At 44.9% G+C, this 21,718-nt stretch overlaps 1 protein-coding gene across 1 annotated transcript in view; it reads left to right on the forward strand.

Moving 5' to 3' along the window:
* The window catches only part of LOC308312950 (adhesion G protein-coupled receptor L3-like), a 204,015-nt gene that overhangs the window by 153,048 nt on the left and 29,249 nt on the right, over window positions 1-21,718 (forward strand). The window contains 4 exon segments of the mRNA XM_080759759.1: window positions 4,320-4,442; window positions 6,595-6,803; window positions 12,585-12,761; window positions 15,024-15,233. Of these exon segments, the coding sequence (XP_080615885.1) occupies window positions 4,320-4,442; window positions 6,595-6,803; window positions 12,585-12,761; window positions 15,024-15,233 (719 nt within the window).

Below are 21,718 nucleotides of genomic sequence, written 5' to 3' on the forward strand. Positions count from 1 at the left end.
CACCCCACCACCACCACCTCTCCCCCCGCTCCCTTTGCTCTGCTCATTCCTCCCGCTCACACATTCCTCTGTCTTCTCGTCTCATCCCCCCCCCCATCATCATCATCATCATCAGGAGCTAGAATAAGGTGGTTACATCGGAGAGAGCAAAAAAATTATCTCTCCTTTTTTTTGTCCTGCTCTCTGGGTGTCCCTTGTTTCATCTCCCTCCGGCCTCCGCCCAGAGGTTGCACTGTAGCAGCAGGTGTCGCTTGTTTATTTTCTCTCTTTGATTTCCCTCTTCCTCTGCCTCGTTCTTTGAGGGATTTGATACTTTCATTCTTGCACATCGTCAGCCGATATACCAGTGGTGGAAAGTATAACTATAAGTACTTTACTTGAGTAATTCCAACTTCCAATGCTTTACTCCACTATACACCTCGGATCCAAATATCGTACTTTTACTCCACTAAGTATTATTAAAAACTTACATTAAGAACTTCAGCCCTATATGTATACATTTCAGCCATTTGAAAATAGCCGATCTACAAACTCACGCGATGCGACGCATTGTGAGCTTGTAGATCGACTATTTTCAAAAGATTGTTATGCACTTGAGAACTTGTAATGGGACATTCTGCACGATGAGTACCAATACTTTTGGTACCAGTTTGTCTGTACTTTTAGTACATTTAGAATTTCCGGACTATTCACTTGTAATAAAGTACTTTTTCCAACACTGGCTGATACTAGCAGTATTCACAGGGCTGGTGTCTTTTTTTTTTTTTTACTCAGGGAAGTAGCTGAGCACAGGTGCTCATTTTCAGCAACGCCGTGCACATAGAAACACACCGACAGACATTAAAACCTGGGAGCTGACCAGTACAACCACAGACTACTATTGGCCACTAAGCAGCTCCAGGGGAAGCAGTTGGGGGTTCACTGCCTTGCTCAAGGGCACTTCAGTGGTGTTGGGTGAGTGATGATAATCACTTCCACCCAGATTTTTCCTGCCCGTCCGGGGAATCGAACTGGCAACTTTTTGGCAGCAAGGGCAGCGAAAGGGCGCTGCTCTAACCATTAGGCCACCGCTGCCCCTGCTGTCAGGTGGAAACTGTCCAAAACTGTTACTTTTCAGAAATGAGAAACACCTGAAAAAAGGACCCTTTGTTGCAATGGATCCAATGCATTATTTAGATTATAAAAAAAGACAAAATAACAGATCTGCAATCTGTGAGCTTGTAGATCGGCTAATTCCTCTGCTTTCGTGTGACACTAGTATGATGAAGTAAGGCATTAACTCACTTGGCGCTGAGATCGCCTTTTCACGCCTCCTGGTCCAAACGCCCTCTGCGCCGACGCTTTGGAGGCCTTTTTTAATATCAATTGATTACAGTTCACAACTGTGTCCTGTACACGCTCATATAACACTGAGAGGAGAGGAGAGGAGAGGAGAGGAGAGGAGAGGAGAGGAGAGGAGAGGAGAGGAGAGGAGAGGAGAGGAGAGGAGAGGAGAGGAGAGGATGCCAATCACTGCAAGCCAAAGGTCATGTGACCCACTGTATAATAACTAAACGTTCCCTCCTATCGTGAGGGTCCATATGCTATGGCCACCATTTTGGCAAGAAAACGGTTTATACAGAATAGACAGATGGATGAATGAAAAGACGATGGCTAGATAGACAGAGAGGGAGAGAGAGATGCATAGACCGGCACTCTGGGAGGCTGGCAGACAAATGAAATGGAGACATTGTCCTCACATAACACAGATTCATTTTCTCTCAAAATGGCCACTGGCACGGTGGCTTTCTTCGACTCAGAACTTCTCCAGCACTTAGGTAACACTTAAGTACAACAACTGTCCACACCACTTTATTCCCTGCCACCACCACCCATCCCACACGGTGTTACCTTATGTAACTCCAGACTTTTGTTGCCTCCAAAATTTACCCCCTGAAGACACCACATAAATATGGTTACATAAACATGTACTGTTGTCGTATAGGTTACTGCGTTTCTGAAGAACTTATCCCATTCTGGGCGGGAATCCCTTTTGGTGTTAGCATTATATTATGCTTTAGCTATTGAAAAATAGCAGATTTACAAGCTCGTAGCGCGCCACCGAGTGGCGCGCTACGAGCTTGTAGGTCTGCGATTTTTGAAAAATCGAAGAACGACTGACATGGAAACATAGCTTTTTCAGAAAGATGTCAGGATGGGTCATGTCAAAATGGGTTATAAAACAGCAATCGGTGTTTCCCCCCCCCCCCCCCCCTTTTTTCCTTGAGGAGAACTTGTCCGTGTGTTCCTCATTTCTTTGTGTTGTTAATCTCCCCTCCTAGCTAATCCAGTGGGCAGATCCAGCGTGATTATCTCTCGCCTTTATTCATATGGAGCCCATATTGCCACCTCTCATCTCTCGTTCTCTCTAGTCTCCATCCTCTCCTGCCATCCTTCTCCCTCTCCTTGAGGTTTAAGCCCCTTGTTTAGAGTCTTACAGAGGAATGAAGGAAAGGCAGGGAAGCATTCAAAACGTTAAGGCATTGTTTTTGGTTCAGAGAAATCTGTTCAGTCTCTAGGCTTGCGTTATTTTTTGTTCAGAATGCAGCTTAAGTATTGGAAATTTGGCACGTGCACAAAATGGCGTTTTTCGCCGAAACGTTAAAGAGCCATTTGGAGGCATAACGTGCCTGAGTAACTGCATGCATGTGTGTACCGTGTGATGGCGATAATGAACTGGTGTGTTTATTAGGAGGACTGTCATGACAAGGACGGTTTAATTAGGTTAGACAACGTCGTGTTTCGATTCCCCACAGAGAGTGTGTGTCTGCACGCGCATGTGTTCGTGCGTGTGTGTGTGTGTGTGTGTGTGTGTGTGTGCGTGTGTGCATGCGCGTGTGTGCGTGTGTGCGTGTGTGTGTATGTGTCACTGGGTTTATGTCTGTCTGTCTGTCTTTGCCTCTCGTATCTGACTCCGTCAAGCAAGCAGCCAATAGCAACAAGAGAGAGGAGAGCACAGACAGTGCTTCCTCCCTATCTACCCTCGTTTATTCACCCTCTCCTCCCGCCTCCCCATTTCTCCCCCTTATCTCTCTCCTTCCTACACAGTCAAAATAGTCAGTGTCGGTTTATCCGTTTGTAAAGCAGGATTTGGGGGGGGGGGGGGGGGGGGGGGGGGTGGCATGAAGCGACGCGTTGTGAGCTTGTAGATCTACTATTTTGACTAGTTTGGGTCCTGGGGAGACATCACATTTCTGTTTAGCCCTGCCCTCCCACTAGCCATCCATACCAGCCCTGCCCTCCCACTAGCCATCCATACCAGCCCTGCCCTCCCACTACCCATCCATACCAGCCCTGCCCTCCCACTAGCCATCCATACCAGCCCAGCCCTCCCACTAGCCATCCATACCAGCCCTGCCCTGCCCTCCCACTAGCCATCCATACCAGCCCTGCCCTCCCACTAGCCATCCATACCAGCCCTGCCCTGCCCTCCCACTAGCCATCCATACCAGCCCTGCCCTGCCCTCCCACTAGCCATCCATACCAGCCCTGCCCTGCCCTCCCACTAGCCATCCATACCAGCCCTGCCCTGCCCGCCCACTAGCCATCCATACCAGCCCTGCCCTGCCCGCCCACTAGCCATCCATACCAGCCCTGCCCTGCCCTCCCACTAGCCATCCATACCAGCCCTGCCCTGCCCGCCCACTAGCCATTTGTCACTCCACTCCCATCTCCTCTGCTCCTCTGGGGTTTACAGTATACATTCACAGTATATACAGTATGTATGCATACAGCATGTTGTCTATATTTGCTCTCGGGCGGTCTCCTTCATGAAAGCAATGTGTCAAAAAAAAAAACCCCGCACAAATCAGCAGAAGAAGCTATTGCGATAACCAAAGGTGTAATTAGTCTTTAATTAGGAACTTTATCTTACGCGTTAACACGCGCGCGTTGCCGCAGTGCTAACGAACCTGGGAAGATAAAATTAGACTCTCAGAATGAAACGGAGAGCGCGGGCGCATGTTATCTGTTCTGTTATATTTATGTTACTGCTTTGGACGAGATTAGTTACTTTAGTGTTTGAAGCACGTCATGTTTTTTCTTGTGTGTCCACCCCCCCCCCTCTATTTGTTTTGAAGAAGCCTGTAGTGAATGTGAATTCATGCCGCCTGCAGCGCCTCTAGCACTTAGTGAGAAAACATGTTTATTACAAGAGGATGTGGCGCAAAGCAAACGTCAAACTTCATGAGATATGCTATGATTTTGTGTGTGTGTGTGTGTGTGTGTGTGTGTGTGTGTGTGTGTGTGTGTGTGTGTGTGTGTGTGCACGTGCGCTGCAGAGCTGGAAGTGGCCCGGTTGAGTACGGACGGGAACCTGGCAGACCTGACATTCCCACAATCAGAGCTACATGGAAACTCCATCCAGCTGTCAGCCAGCACTCTCAAACAGCATGGCAGGAATGGTAGGACAAAAATCTCTCTCTCTATCTCTCTCTCTCTCTCTCTCTCTCTCTCTCTCTCTCTCTCTGTTTCTTATACTCTCTCTCTCTCTCTCTGTCCCTTCGCCCTCGGCTCCCGCCTCTCTTTCTTCCCTCACTGTGTCTCACTATTTCTGCTTGATATCACTTGTTCACTTTGTCACTCCGTATCTTTCCACTTGAAGTCTCTCTCCCTCCCTCTCCCTCCCTCTCTTCTCTATCTCTGCCTTTCGTTGACATTCACGCAGTAAAAGCTCGGGGTCGATTCGGGTCTATGTTTTACACTCTCTCATGAGTGCAATTAATTTGCTAGAATATTAGGTGTTGTTGCATCCATTTATTCACTAAAAGAGTAGGCCTATACAAATTGAACAAAATGCATTTAGCTACATTTGTGCACAGTTATAAGGCCTTTTCACACCGGGGGAATGACGAATAAAATGTATTCGTCATTCCGTCATTCAAATATTCACAGGCAAGTATTTTGAAAATGTATGAATGAAAAATACTTATAACTACAGTTGTGGGTCATTGACCTTTTATCTTTGCAGAGGTTTGCGTGATCTGCACATTTAACAATGTAGATATTATGTCCACTAGGGGGAGTAGAGAGCTATATAGAAATCTGCGACCAGTCAAAGCCATCAACAGAGAGAGAGAGAGAGAGAGAGAGAGAGACAAAAAATTACTGTGGTTTGGGATTTTATTAATTTGTTGTATAAATCAAACATCATACATAATGCACATGATTTTCTGTTAATATTGACACTAATATTACGTCACGTCACGTCATTAATAACAACTAATATTGTTATCTTCTACAAGTTGTAGAAGATAACATTAATAGTTGTTAATGACGTGACGTGAAAAATACAGTTATTCCACCAGCGTTCTTGTGTTGTGTTCTACAACACAACACAAGAACGCTGGTCACAACCTTTGTGCTTTATAATCACGATGCTCTCTTTATGTCAAGGTGTGGTCATAGCCTAGTGGTCAGTGCTGCTGACCTATTGTATTCATATAACTGCGGGCGACCCAATGGGCTCTATGCACACAGAATAACTCGTACTACTTCCGGGCCGCTTCCCTACAGTACGTCCTTCACTTCAGGTGTTACCGATGGTGATACTGCCAAATGCCATTAAGTGTGCAGTGGTTCTCAAACGTTTTATTATCAAGGACACCCATAACTCTGAGAGTGTACAAATGGATACCCGCTCAAGGACACTTTGAGACCCACTGGTGTAGAGTGTTTCCAGTGAGCCAACACGCACAATAGCAGCACCCTGAGTCCCTGACTCTGTACGACCAGAATGGAACAGAGCCTTCACATTACTATCAGCAGTGAGCTAGAGTGCTAGACTTCACTCAGCAAGACGTGTGAAGGAGGTCTTTCCAAAACGGCGTGTGTGCATAGCCCATAGCCGAGTGGTTAGGACGTGTAGGACATAATGGTCTCTATGACTGACAGTGAGCCCAAGCTCAGAAAAGCCCCCCAAATAACATGCTAATAACATATAGTATAGCATATAGTTGATACCTCATTCATACACTGTAATGCCTTTATTTGTGGAAATAATTCCAAACTACCTTTAATTATGTTGTTGATTAAAAAGCACAAAAATCTAAAACAACTAAAAAAAAAGTCCTTTATCACATTCTGTGTGAATGTACTCATGAGTCATCGTGACAGAAACTAAACTTATGCAAAAATATATATTTCAGTCAGGAACACGCACGTCAAGGTAGAATAGATTGGACTTTATTTATTGCAACAAATGGAATACAGTTAAACTTGGTGTTAATGGCTCTGCTCTTTAAAATGCTTACATTTTGCTAAGCAGCATGCTAATAAGCAAAATCAGCTAACGCTATGCAAACTCTCTCCATGGGCATATAAGAGCAAGACATTTTATCAGATGAACTTGAGTCATGCATACAAATGCATTTTAACATTAAAGCCATTGAACATTGAATCAGTTTAGAGCTATATGCAACATTGAATTCCAGTTTACTTTAGAGAAGTGGTTTAAAAAAAAATGTGCACTATCCTATAAGTAAAAAGTGAGTACTTTTTCCACCACTGATGACATGTACAGTGAAGCATGGGTCTGGTCTCTGTGTGTCCTCTCAGGGGAGATCCGGATGGCCTTTGTCCTGTACAGAAACCTGGGCGCCTACCTGTCCACGGAGAACGCCAGCGTGCGCCTGAGTGGCGAGGCCGTCGTCTACCCCAACTACTCGGTCATCGTCAACTCCCCGGTCATCATGGCGTCCATCAACAAGGAGAGCAACAAGGTCTACCTGTCCGAGCCCGTGGTCTTCACCGTCAAACACCTGCAGGTGCGTAAACTAAGACAATAGTAGCTGTAAGTCTGGCCCGTCTCAATCGTGTGAGGAGACTTCACGGCAGAATTGGTGACGAGCCAACCAGATTCGTCTGGAACCAGGCTAAAATCAACCAGGGCCTAGTATGCAAATGTGGGGCGGGACATTACGGGACAAAAATCGAATGCTGAGAGGGACGAGACTAATATCCTCGAAGGGATATTAGTATCGCTATACGTGAGGCTAAGAAAATGGGTCATTCGCTGCTTGTTTTCTCTGAAATGATATGATTGAAGGGATTTAACAACTTAAACCCTATATTGCTGTTGTCGGGCAGAGACCTATCTCCATATACCCTTTTTGTGTTCACACGGACACTGTGCCAAAATGTGTCGATTTGCAAGATTGGCATGGCTCCTAACCTTGTAGATCTCCTCGCAGTCCAGATCTCCTTGTGGATCTGCCAGATGTTCGCCCCAGAAAAGGGATGCTGGGGTTCACGTCTTTCATTTCCAAACAAATGCATTATTTTGTTACTTTTACTGGACAGTCATAACTGCCTCTTCTAACCAAACGTCTGGAAGGCAAATTATGGAATTATGTTTCTCATCTTCCATACAAATAATTCCATTAATACATAAATAATGTAATTAAATCATAAGCCAAGGAATGATATCATTTAGCCTTGTATGCTTTTTATGTACTCACAACTCACATACTGTACTGTATGTACGTATTTGCTTCACTGCACAATGCGTGCACACATGTGCAGCATGTGCATCAACACGCTTTTGCCTGCAGACACACATGCACAAGCACACACTCGCTCTCTCCTCCTTCTCCCTCTTTCTCTCTCTCTCTCTCTCTCTCTCTCTCTCTCTCCCTCTCCTTCTCTGTCTCTCTCTGTCTCTCTCTCTCTCACCCTTCTCTTTGTTTTGATGTAATATTGTGAACTATTTCTGCACTTAATCTTTTTGATGTAATATTGTGATCAATATATTATTCACTTACTGTAGGTATATAGCGGCCAAGCATAAACCCCTCAGGGTCTCTTGCCTCTCCCTGCACTATCATGTTCTACTTATTTATGTATTCATTTATTTATTTAAGCCAGGGTTTCATCCAGGCTAGTTGGCCGAGAACAACTGCTCTTTTTACTTGTTTCTCCATTCGCACATTCTGTCCCTCCCCTCTGTTGTTGTTTCTGCATGTGTAAGTGTGTGTGTGTGTGTGTGTGTGTGTGTGTGTGTGTGTGTGTGTGTGTGTGTGTGTGTGTGTGTGTGTGTGTGCGCGTGTTAGTGTGCGTGTGCGCGCGCGTTAGGGCGGGTCATACTTTTTTTTTTTTTGAAAATCAAAATGCTTGGGTGTCTATTTTGTGTGTTTTTTTCTGGAGAATTCAAATATGAAATTATTTTTTGGATAGGACAACTCTTACCTACATGAATTTGCATTTTTAAATCGCTAATTGTACCCGTTCTACCTCATTTATAAGATTTAAAATCCAAAGGAAATTCTAACATGTGGGGTGTCTAAATTACTTGTTTTTTTGATGGAGAATTCAAATATCACATTATTTGTTGGATAGAACAACTCTAACCTACATTATTTTGTACTTCTAAGTAATAAGTAATAATTTGCCCGTTTTAACCTCTTTTTAGGATTTTCAAAGACATAAAGGACATCATTTATATTGACAAAGTCAAATCAAATTTACATTTATTGACAATTCAAGTGCATGTATATATCACTGGATAAAAGTACAATGATCAATCATCACTTTCTGAACTTTACAAGGTTGAATAAGTCCTGCTTTGACTCAGCTTTAGACATCAGCCTCCTGCTGGTCTCCTGAGCCCTGATTCTTCCATCCCTCTTTTCCAGAGAAGTAAATAGCAGAAGCCTCAGTCACCATTTTGACCACCCTCTCAATGCTTTGAGTGTGGCAAGGCCAGTTGGGCACCTCCATGGGGGTGTCGATGAAGTTCTTAATCTCTGAGGTGCAGGTGAGAGGTGGCTCTGACACACCTTCTGACCAGCGAATCAATCCACCAATGCTGGAAGCATCATGATTGATCTCAGGTGTACTTCTGGATCTTACAGAGTTGTCTCCCAGCTGAGTGTCTGGGTCTCCTTCTCCCCTGATGGCCAGGATTCTCTCCACCCCCTCAATCCTCTCCTTCTGATCCTTCGAGCACAGTAGTGTTTGGAGGATGGCTTCACTGTGGGCATACCACGCAGATCTTGTAACAGTTGGCATCACAATGTTCAATACCTGCTTCCTCTGGGACTTGAGACAGTCCAGCTGAAACAGTATGTGCCTAGGCCCTTCAATCCAGCACTCCTTGACCTTCACATTGAACCAACAGGGATAATACACTCCAATTATGTATTCAACAATGTCCTTCAGTTTTGTCAGATTTTTTCCTTTCAGTCCATGCTTTGACACCCAGATCCTGAGAAGTCTGTTTGCTGTGGTGAGCCAGCGGCTGTGGTTTACTGTCCCTACTACAGTACACACACTGAAGTCAACCTGCCACTGGCCTGGGGTCAGTCAGTCAGTACAGTACACACACTGAAGTCAACCTGCCACTGGCCTGGGGTCAGTCAGTCAGTACAGTACACACACTGAAGTCAACCTGCCACTGGCCTGGGGTCAGTCAGTCAGTACAGTACACACACTGAAGTCAACCTGCCACTGGCCTGCCGGGCCAGTAAACCACAGCCGCTGGCTCACCACAGCAAACAGACTTCTCAGGATCTGGGTGTCAAAGCATGGACTGAAAGGAAAAAATCTGACAAAACTGAAGGACATTGTTGAATACATAATTGGAGTGTATTATCCCTGTTGGTTCAATGTGAAGGTCAAGGAGTCCTGGATTGAAGGGCCTAGGCACATACTGTTTCAGCTGGACTGTCTCAAGTCCCAGAGGAAGCAGGTATTGAACATTGTGATGCCAACTGTTACAAGATCTGCTTGGTATGCCCACAGTGAAGCCATCCTCCAAACACTACTGTGCTCGAAGGATCAGAAGGAGAGGATTGAGGGGGTGGAGAGAATCCTGGCCATCAGGGGAGAAGGAGACCGAGACACTCAGCTGGGAGACAACTCTGTAAGATCCAGAAGTACACCTGAGATCAATCATGATGCTTCCAGCATTGGTGGATTGATTCGCTGGTCAGAAGGTGTGTCAGAGCCACCTCTCACCTGCACCTCAGAGATTAAGAACTTCATCGACACCCCCATGGAGGTGCCCAACTGGCCTTGCCACACTCAAAGCATTGAGAGGGTGGTCAAAATGGTGACTGAGGCTTCTGCTATTTACTTCTCTGGAAAAGAGGGATGGAGGAATCAGGGCTCAGGAGACCAGCAGGAGGCTGATGTCTAAAGCTGAGTCAAAGCAGGACTTATTCAACCTTGTAAAGTTCAGAAAGTGATGATTGATCATTGTACTTTTATCCAGTGATATATACATGCACTTGAATTGTCAATAAATGTAAATTTGATTTGACTTTGTCAATATAAATGATGTCCTTTATGTCTTTGAAAATCCTAAAAAGAGGTTAAAACGGGCAAAATAAGCAACTTAGAAGTACAAAATAATGTAGGTTAGAGTTGTTCTATCCAACAAATAATGTGATATTTGAATTCTCCATCAAAAAACAAGTAATTTAGACACCCCACATGTTAGAATTTCCTTTGGATTTTAAATCTTATAAATGAGGTAGAACGGGTACAATTAGTGATTTAAAAATGCAAATTCATGTAGGTAAGAGTTGTCCTATCCAAAAAATAATTTCATATTTGAATTCTCCAGAAAAAAACACACAAAATAGACACCCAAGCATTTTGATTTTCAAAAATAAAAAAAGTATGACCCGCCCTACCGCGCGTGCATACTGCGTTTTACCGTCACTATGGGGATGAGAATACCCCACTAGGATAGTAAAACCAGAAATAATCAGCCTTGTTGTGGAACCCATAAGGAAAAGAATGATTTTCATGTCAGGTTAGGGTCACGGTTTGGTTACTTTATTGTCACTTCACAGCTTTACAGAAGTAATTGAAGAAGTGAAATTAGTTTTTGTGCATCGTTCCCTTCGTTATGTTCCGTATAAGTGAGAAACGGAAGAAGATGAAGCTGAAGATGAAGATGAAGATGAAGATGAAGATGAAGAAGAAGAAGGTGGGGGGGGGGGGGCAAGGGGGGAAAGGATATCAAACAAGAGAAAAATACAAAATATCTACACGTTTCCATAGAAAGTGTTAATAACGCTCACGTCAGTGATATGATGGTCATCACATGAGCCCACTTGTTCACCACAATTGTACCGCAATTATTAATACATTGAACTGCACTAACCCTAATGTACCGTGGGAGGTACCAACACTTGCACGCCCACGCACACGCACACACACACACACACACACACACACACACACAGCGTGTGCGCACGCTGTTTAATTCTGTTCATTTTGGTGTGTCTCTCTCGTTCTCTTCTCTCCGTTCCGCCTGCTCTCTCGCCTGCATATAGATGAGCTTTAGAAGTTGAACTTTGAACTTGGCGTTTAGTGTAGCTCTGGGTGCGTTTAACTTCTCCTCATCCATATCTTTGCAGTTTAAAAGCACTGTCATTAGTTTCATATTTCAGGATCTGTACAGAAATTTTTCTATAAAAAGAAAAAAAAGGATTTGTCTTTCTCAAAAGAGAATGTATTGCCTGTCCAATTGTCACACAATTGGAAACTCATTTACATAAAGTACATTATTTAAACTAGTGAATGCCTTGGATGCCATATGGTACACACATTATATGTTGTCTGTGCCTGGGAATCAACAGTTGAAAATAGAAGCGAGCTCTGAAAGACACATCAACAGGTTTCCATGCGCCCACTTGACGCCTCCAATGTGTCTACAGCACTTCAATGCTTGTGTTTCTTGACGCGCGCGAGTGCCTGATGCTTCCTGTCTGTCAGGGATAGAGATATAGGGTAAGGTAAGGTTGTGCTAATATAAGGCAGTATGTGGTTCTCAAACTTTTGGGGCTTCAGTTTTCACTTTTCCTGATTGCTGAATCCAAGTACCCCCTTTAATTGACAACATTTTGATCAGAAAATACTGAAAAGTCCAGTGTTTATGTCAATATGTTGAAAAAAAAAGTAAGTAGCCTATTCAGTAACAGTTGTGCTACTCAACAATACTTACTTAATTTGGTTTAAAGCTTTAGAGAGCAGCATGTTCACATACATTTGTCAATGTTTCGTCATTAAACATAACAGTAAAATAAATGTTTCCATTTTCCACTTTCTCTCAAGTAACCCTTGCAGTACCTTCGGGTATGTGGTTCCAGTTAGGTTAAGATTAGAGTCCAATTCATAGGTTGTGGTTATAGGCCTACGGGTGAGTTTAGGTTGTTTTGAATGAAAATTGGACTCTGATATGCCCACAAGAGATATTCAGTGGGCTGTGTGTGTGTGTGTGTGTGTGTGTGTGTGTGTGTGTGTGTGTGTGTGTGTGTGTGTGTGTGTGTGTGTGTGTGTGTGTGTGTGTGTGTGTCTTCATTCTTCATTCATACCTCTCTCTTGTATCACTCTCCCCCTCCACTGGCACCAACCCGTCCGTTTTTACTTGTCCTCTCTCCCCTCTAACTCTCTTTAAATCTCTCTCTCTCCGCCTCCGTCTAACTCTCCTTAACGTCTCTCTCTCTCTCTCTCTCTCTCTCTCTCTCTCTCCTCTCTTCCCTCCCAGCATTCTAACTCTCCTTAACGTCTCTATCTCTCTCCTCCTCCCCTCGCAGCATTCGGAGGAGAACTTCAATCCCAACTGTTCGTTCTGGAGCTACTCCAAGCGCACCATGACGGGCTTCTGGTCCACACAAGACTGTCGGCTGCTGGCCACCAACCGCACACACACCAGCTGCTCCTGCACACACCTCACCAGTTTCGCTGTGCTCATGGCCCACGTGGAGGTCAAGGTGGGTGCTCACTGGGCCGTGACTGCCAGGATGGGATGGGCTGGATCACACAGGCAGTTGTTCATCATTTGACAAGTAATGGCTAGCACAGGTGAAGAGGTATACTGGGGGGGGGGGGACTGAATTTAGTAGGAGGTAGACTGCAAAATGTGGAGGATGGATTGTACGCTGTAAACAACTTTCTGGGATTGATTAATCAGGCTTGGCTTGGGTGAATTTACATGAGTTGCGTTGCATGTTTAACATATTGCACATCTTGCAGGTAAACCCACAGTTGTACAAGGATAAACAACCCTTTCTGAATGTCATAAGAACAGTTTGACTCCCTGACGAAGGTGTATGACCGGAACACATCATAAGAATTGTAAAAAAAAAAAAAAACAATACAATAAAAAACACAAGGGAAAGAAAAGGAGGGAATAAAGCTAATCCAGTGTTTTTCTCTGGTTTAATCGTGGCATTCATGCGAATGTGGGTCTTATCATAGCGTGCGGGGCGAAGTGCAAATCTCTCCTGTCGGGAAGAAACCACCTTATATTAACCAAACCTTATATTTTGAGTTAGGAGGTTTCCTCCCGATAGCAACAAAATGCTCGTGGTGGGTGCAGGCACTGCAGGGTGACGTCAGAAAGGGAATAGTCACTTGTCATGTGCCTGTGCTCCGGGCCAGAGGATGTGTACTACTGCTCTGTGAAAGAGTAATAGTTACTTGTCCTGTCCCTGTGCTCCGGGCCAGAGGATGTGTACTACTGCTCTGTGAAAGAGTAATAGTTACTTGTCCTGTCCCTGCGCTCCGGGCCAGAGGATGTGTACTACTGCTCTGTGAAAGAGTAATAGTTACTTGTCCTGTCCCTGTGCTCCGGGCCAGAGGATGTGTACTGCTCTGTGAAAGAGTAATAGTTACTTGTCCTGTCCCTGTGCTCCGGGCCAGAGGATGTGTACTGCTCTGTGAACGGGGAATAGTCACTTGTCCTGTCCCTGCGCTCCGGGCCAGAGGATGCGTACTGCTCTGTGAACGGGGAATAGTCACTTGTCCTGTCCCTGCGCTCCGGGCCAGAGGATGTGTACTGCTCTGTGAACGGGGAATAGTCACTTGTCCTGTCCCTGCGCTCCGGGCCAGAGGATGTGTACTGCTCTGTGAACGGGGAATAGTCACTTGTCCTGTCCCTGCGCTCCGGGCCAGAGGATGTGTACTGCTCTGTGAACGGGGAATAGTCACTTGTCCTGTCCCTGCGCTCCGGGCCAGAGGATGTGTACTGCTCTGTGAACGGGGTCATGGTCAGAGCTGCGTGGCTCGGCAGCAGCCCGGTGTGAACACAGTGTGATGGTTGCAGAGATAGATCCATCACAACGCCGCTGTGTTGAACGCTGCTCGGCCCTGGCAGGCTGCGGGACACTGATGGATAGAGCTAAAACACCTGTGCAACGCGGCATAACGCAGGCGGCCCTGAACGCAGAGCAACGTGCACCGACCTCACACACACACACACACACACACACGGGGGGGGGGGGGGGGTGTAGGTACTTGAGTGTGAGTGTGTGTGTGTGTGTGTGTGTGTGTGTGGGGGGGGGGGGGGGGGGGGGGGTTGGAGGGGGGAGGGGGCTCGATGGATGCCTATGTGTTCAGAATTCCCGCGGGATGCTCATGCATGAATAGAGGAGGAAGAAAGTGGATATGAAAAGCCATTTGCTCACACAATTTTGGCAGCAAATTCTGATTTGGTCTCAGTCTTTTGAATAACACATAATTTAGTTTTAGTCTTATTTTAGTCATTGGAATTTGTTTAATCTTAGTTGACTAAATGGAAAAATCTTTTTGTCTTTTAGTCTTACTTAGTCTCACGGCCAAGCTACACCAGGCAATTTTGCGCGAGTGCGTATGCGTTTACTGCGCGCGTACAGTGCGTTTGGATAGGACCAATATATGTCAATGATACCAGCTACACCAGACGCATGGATACCGCGGGCCATCCTACGCGTGCTCTAATTTTTTTTTACGTGCGTATGCCCCCATGCGCGCGTATCTATATATCCTCGCGGAAGGTCCCGCACAAATCTGCCGCGCGCCACAGATCTGGTGTAGCCAGGGCATTTTGCACGCTTGCTTTGTGCGCGCAGTGTGCTTACGTCAAACGCACACATGCCCGGTGTAGCTTGGCCGTGAGTCAACAAAACAGAACACCGTTCAGCGCTCCAATGTCAACTCATCCTGCCGGTTCTCTCTGTCTCTCTCTGTGTGTGCGATGCTGTTTTACTCATCAGAAAGCGGACAGCATGCACGACCTGCTGCTGGATGTGATCACGTGGGTGGGCATCCTGCTGTCGCTGGTCTGCCTGCTCATCTGCATCTTCACATTCTGCTTCTTCCGCGGGCTGCAGAGCGACCGCAACACCATCCACAAGAACCTCTGCATCAGCCTGTTCATCGCAGAGTCACTGTTCCTGGTCGGGATCAACAGGGCCGACCAGCCGGTAAGAGCGGCCCCAAGTTGAAGTTGCTGTATTTCTTTAGTTTTTTTTGTCTGTGTCTGAAAGTGTAATAAAATAAAAACTATAGAAAAATAGAAGAAAACTGGCAAAGGAGACTGGCTGAAAGAATGCAGCCAAAAGACACGCACATCTAAAATCTTAGCAGGTGCTGGAACAAAGTCAACCATCTATAAATGCACCATGTCTCTGTCTGTCTGTCTGTCTGTGTTTAATCCACATAACTCGAGAACCGTTCGCCCCACCGACTTAAAATTCGACACACGCGTTCCACACCACCGCAGGGGGTGCAGTGCAGTGCCCAAAAAGGCCTCTGCCCGGGGTCTGGGCAGGACCCCTGTCCAGGGTCCATATATGGAGCTGGCCTGTTCTGACATTATTCTGACGTCCGCATTCTGTATTTAAGTCCGATGTCATTTTGTAGTCCTACGTTACGTCCGGGTCCAAGTGGCACCAGCTCCCGTCCGCATCTCATTGTAAATAGAATATCCAAACAAGTGAATCTTTTCACAATGACGTTATTTTTCAGAAAGGAAGCCATTGAGGGTTAAAATGCGTCCTAATGCTTGAGTAGAATTATTAATGTTCTGTACGTGTCCATGACAAAGAAAATATATGATGTGGAGACTATTATTATCATTATTATTGAAGGTGGTAACAGTCCATTAATTTGCTCAGTACAATATTCCGGGGGCATATTTAGAATGTATGCAGGGTTGAGTATGTTGAATCTAGTTTGGATTAATGAGGATTTAGTTGACTCAATGAAATAAAATAGTGCGGGGCAGACGGCCTGTCACAGACAGATTTGGGAGACCAGTAGCTTTGTTGTTGCAAGGAAAGCGGTAAAATGAGACTTTCGTGGTTGTTTTCGTCTCAGATTTAGTCCGACGGAGGAACACAGTATCACTCTATGGGGACACAAAAGCGACACAAAAGTGGGACCCGGAAGTATCTCTGGAGGGGGCGCTGTTTTTTTTGTGTGGCTTTTGCCACAGTAGGCTGACAGGAAATGGGGAAAGAGATGGGGGGGTGACATGCAGTAAAGGCCGTCGGGATCGGGAGTCGAACCCGCGGCACACTGCCAGACTGGATTACCAGCCAAGGTGTCTGGACCCACTGAGCCACAGCCCAGGCCAACAGCTATGTTTTGTTATGTTTTGCTATGTTTTGTTATTTTTTATTCTCACAAAAGTTACCCATACAGGCCGTGCCAAAACTGCCAATGCAAACACTGAGGCTCCGAGCCTTCTTTCACTACCAACGTCTCCATGATTATCGCTCAATTGGACCGGCCGCTACCACACAGGAGTTCAACAATGCAATCCACGGTGGACAAACCTCCACCGTTTTCAAGGCAGTCGAGCGATAATCATGGAGGCGTTGGTAGTGAGCACAGCTTGGCTACAGGAAGTTGGTGCTCTGCAGCACATTACAGTGCTGCCGGGTGCATCAACAACAAGCCAGGATCCATGCAAATCAATGAGCGATCGTGTGTGCAATCATATAAGGTGATTAGAATTTGAGGGAAACACCATTTTAACAGTACCACCTAAACAAATAGTATAAAAAATATATATATCTGAAAAATACCAGGTTGGAGGTTTCCCCTAAGGTTTCACGAATCAGATATTGGGTCATGGTCTGAAAAACATTTTCCATGTGGGGATTATTTTTGTCTCCACCAGGCCGAAGGCATGGGGAGAGAGTATGTTTTGCACTCCATCCGTCCGTGTGTGTGTGTGTGTGTGTGTGTGTGTGTGTGTGTGTGTGTGTGTGTGTGTATGTATGTGTGTGTGTGTGTGTGTGTGTGTGTGTGTGTGTGTGTGTCCGTCCGCGCGCTCGCGCGCGTGTGTGTGTGTGTGTGTGTGTGTCCGTCCGCGCGCTCGCGCGTGTGTGTGTGTGTGTGTCCATCCGTCTGTGTACAGCTAATCTCCGCCACCGTTAACCCGGTCGATGCCAACACACACTCCCTGGATGCCAACGATGAACCTCAGCCCCACATTTTTTATATTTCTCCTCCAGATTCTGTCCAAAAATCCCGCAAATCGTTACACACTATCTCTATAGTCAGGTGTTCAAGCCGGATCTTTCCGATATTTCATATTCCATCCTAGTTGGCTAATATTGGCTTTCAAAGTTGGCAGGATTGGCCAACAACAGACTTTCCTACTAGGCTGAGGAATATATCCCACCCTTTTCACATTGGACTGTTATAGCCAACAGGTGGATTTTTGCAAAACACATTTTTGGAACAAAATGCCTTAAATCATCCAATTGCCAGCCAAGTCGTAAGAAGAAATTGCACCCTTTTCACATTGGCCTAGTATAGTGCCACCAGGAGGCCACCACCTGACCTGGTGGAGACCTGTGCCCGAGGGGCAATTCTTCTAGTTGTATTAGTATTTTGCCTCCCTGTGCACGTGTGCGTGCAGTATGCGTGTGTGAATGTGTCTGTGTGCACAAGTTGCGACTATACACTATTGTCCCTTTGTTTTCACTTAAATGTGTTCTTCCGACTATTTGCCAAACATATTGAATATAATAACATATCAGAGCATTTCCAAGATGCCAGCTCAGTGACCTGCGGGGTAATTACGCATGGTGTGTTTGCTCTGTCTCAGAGGGAGGGATGTGCTTTCTTTTATCTCCTCCGCCGTGTCCAAGGATTAGAGACAACTCCAGGACCATAATGTTTTTTCTCGCTCACTGCTCAATGAGGGAACGTTATTGGAGATGAAAACAATTTGACACAACGGCAAAACAAATGCGTTTCAAGCTCAAGTGTGTGTGCATGTGCGTGTGTGTGTGAGAGAGAAAAAGAGAGAGAGAGAGAGAGAGCGTGTTCTTTCCCCCTCTTAATTACTGGTGACTATGTGTGACCTCTATTAACGTCGCCAGCGCCGCTTTGCTCAGAACCACTAAGCCACTAATTCCGGCAGGAGAACTAAATGACTTTGCAGAAGCAGCCACCTTTTTTTCACCTGTGCATAATGCGTGTGCATTGAACTGCATTCATGCGAGTGTGTATGTGGTTTGTGCGCGCGCGCGTGTGTGTGTGTGTGTGTGTGTGTGTGTGTGTGTGTGTGTGTGTGTGTGTTGTTATTGTGCGCGCATTCCGCGCAACCTATGAGCTGCACTCATTAGAAATGGAAATGAGTGACTCCCCTGGTCCCCTAAACTCATTGTCTTCCAGACATTGGTTAATTGTCTCACACTCCAAACCATTCCATTATAAATGTCTGTCTGTTAGCGCTCTCATTGAATCACTTAGGGCTGACTTTATAAGTTGGCGACTTGCCGGAGACACGGATCTCACCTCTCGTTCCTTTCCCAGGATTATATTCTTAAGCAGCCCTGTGTTCTTCCCATCTCTTTGCTTAAATAACTAATGCGGATTTAAGTTTTATGCACGACCTTGGATTTCCAATCCTTCCCCGTTCTGTTGCTGCTACCGGTGCACACTTTGGTGGCACACAATGTAAAGGGCTTCTCTAGGAGCGTGTGTCTTCTGGTCAGGGCTTCTATAGTGAGGAGCGTGTGTCTTCTGGTCAGGGCTTCTCTAGTGAGGAGCGTGTGTCTTCTGGTCAGGGCTTCTCTAGTGAGGAGCGTGTGTCTTCTGGTCAGGGCTTCTCTAGTGAGGAGCGTGTGTCTTCTGGTCAGGGCTTCTATAGTGAGGAGCGTGTGTCTTCTGGTCAGGGCTTCTCTAGTGAGGAGCGTGTGTCTTCTGGTCAGGGCTTCTATAGTGAGGAGCGTGTGTCTTCTGGTCAGGGCTTCTCTAGTGAGGAGCGTGTGTCTTCTGGTCAGGGCTTCTCTAGTGAGGAGTGTGTGTCTTCTGGTCAGGGCTTCTATAGTGAGGAGCGTGTGTCTTCTGGTCAGGGCTTCTCTAGTGAGGAGTGTGTGTCTTCTGGTCAGGGCTTCTATAGTGAGGAGCGTGTGTCTTCTGGTCAGCCGGTGTCTCTATTCGCTGCTTATTAACAGCATCTTTTAACACATTGTTTTCCAAACAGTTTGTGGGTCGCAGACACATATGAGTCCCCTTAGTTTTTGTTTCCTGCATTTGGTTTTTAATTATTATGTTATTTCAAAACATTAAAAAAAAAAACATTCCCAAAAAAGCTAAACTTTTCATGAATTAAAAACAAAATCCAATGATCTTTTCAGTAGATCTGCTATATTTCACTAGTTTGGGTCCCGGGCGAATATCTAGGAGGGAATGTGGTGCCTCGTGTGTAGTGGATCTGATTAGCAGTTAGGTCTTGTAGCAGTCTTGTATTCAACTAGTTGCTACCAGAACATCTTCATTTTACATATCGTGCTAATTGTTTATGAAACACAGCGCTGGTGTGTGGGAGACGCCTTTCATGCTGTTTCACAAATCACAGATTCAGTTTATTATTATTATTTATTATTTAACTTTTGCTACTAATTTGACGTTAATACGTTTGTACTTTGACTTAATGGTAGGGTAAGTGGTTTTCTTTGGTTAAAATAAGTGTTCTTAAGCTCTGTATTATGATAGTACTCATTGCTATAGAGTCAGGAGATATTATTATTAAACGAACAAAAATGCATTTTCAGGTCACCAATTTTATCCAATCAGGATAGAGAACTCATTCAGGACACGGTTTAATATATATATATATTATATATATTAATATATATATATATTTCAACTAACTCACCGTGTTGCGCGGGATGCCATTTGTTTCTACTTCTCCAGTTCCAGTTCTCCGACGCACCATGTCCTCTGTAGGTGTGCATAACGGACTTTGTTCTTCTAAACGGATACAGGTTAAACAATTGTAATTGATGACTCAAAGAAATTAACAGACAAAATGATGTTGAATTAATATAATGTTTTATTAATCTCCAAACATCGTTCTTTATCCCATTCTGAGCCCTAATAAAATCACTAAAGACCGCGTATGCGAACCACTGAAGACCGCGTGTTATTATTCCCCTGATGTTTTCATCAGCATGCATGTCAAAAGCCATCTCTTTCCTAACAGTGGGTTTTGCCGTATGCCATTCTCCTTCCTTGTTTGTTCGCACTTGACATTGACGAAATTATTGTTGTATTGTCAGCGATTATTCTAAGTAGTTCACACTTTCTCTAAATCCCCGCGCCGCAGTGCTTTCCCCCCCCTCTATTTGCTTCTTTCCTTTTGGCATGCAGCACTAAATGTTCTCACAATGTCTTGTTAAATGTGGAGGTGCGAGATAACAAAATAATAATGTGACAGAGTCTGGGCTGATATCAGCTAAAAAGATTATTCAGATATCCTGTTTAGCCCATTCAGAATGGGAACTCCTTTTGGTGTTTTAAGCATTATTTAGCTTTTATTTATTTATTTATTTATGTATTAGCTAGTAGATCTGCTATTTTTGGAAAATCGTCAAAAATGTGTACGGCGCAAATCTTTTAATATAGCCTACTGTATATTCTTTCAGAGTGAACGTTTTTAACTCAAATCGTTGCTTCTGGGAGGCCCCAGCTGGAACAACATATTTTTTGTTTGCGGTTCGCAACCAATTACATATGGGTCCTTGACATGAAATATTTTGAGAACCACTGATATAGAAACGTAGGTTTTTCAGAAAACTGTCATGATTTAGAAGACATTTGTAGAATCTGGTCTGGGGTCTAAATGGGTTTGGAGGTTTGGTTTGGCTTCGTGTGCTGCGTTTATGGTCTTCCTCCACTGTAAACTCCACAGTGTGCTGCGTTTATGGTCTTCCCCCACTGTAAACTCCACAGTGTCAGTTTAACGCCAAGAGTGTATATACTGACGTAAGCAAACGGACCCATGAGGGTCAACTTGGTTACATGTTGTACCGTTTTGGAATTAAAACGCAGATTTTTCCTGTATATGTGACTCCCGTTTTCACTCTTCATCCTTTACCACATTTCTGTCCTTTCTATTTCTGTAATTGGCAGCCCCCGCGTTTTAATCCTGTGCATTTTCTGGCTTATGTAAATGTGATAAACGATTAATTTGTCTGAGTCATATCCTTCCGCCTCTGCTCTCGTCCAGATTGCCTTGGATTCGGGGCCTTTTGTTCCGTTTGGCTAATCCATTTGGCTACTCACCTGGATCCAACCAGCTTATATATGAGTACAGTCTGTTTGTGACTTCATTTGGCTACTCTAACCCATTGAGACCCGACGACAGATGGATGTCACAAAGTGTCTTCTATAAATCATGACAGTTTTCTGATAAAAACGATATGTTTGTATATCGGCGGTTCTCAAACTATTTCATGTCACGGACACCCCAAAAATATATGTAATTGGCCCCCCATCTCAAAATATGTTGTTCCAGCGTTTTCACGATTTTCCCCAAAAATCGGGGAAAAAATAGCATTGCTATTTTTCAACAGCTAAAGTATAAAATAATGGTTAAAAGCTATGGTGACACAGATGCGTCTTCAGGTCTAAATGGGCTAAACGCTCTCTCTCTCTCTCT

The sequence above is a fragment of the Protomyctophum bolini genome (assembly GCF_963924005.1).
Source record: "Protomyctophum bolini genome assembly, chromosome: 3".
NCBI lineage: Eukaryota > Metazoa > Chordata > Actinopteri > Myctophiformes > Myctophidae > Protomyctophum > Protomyctophum bolini.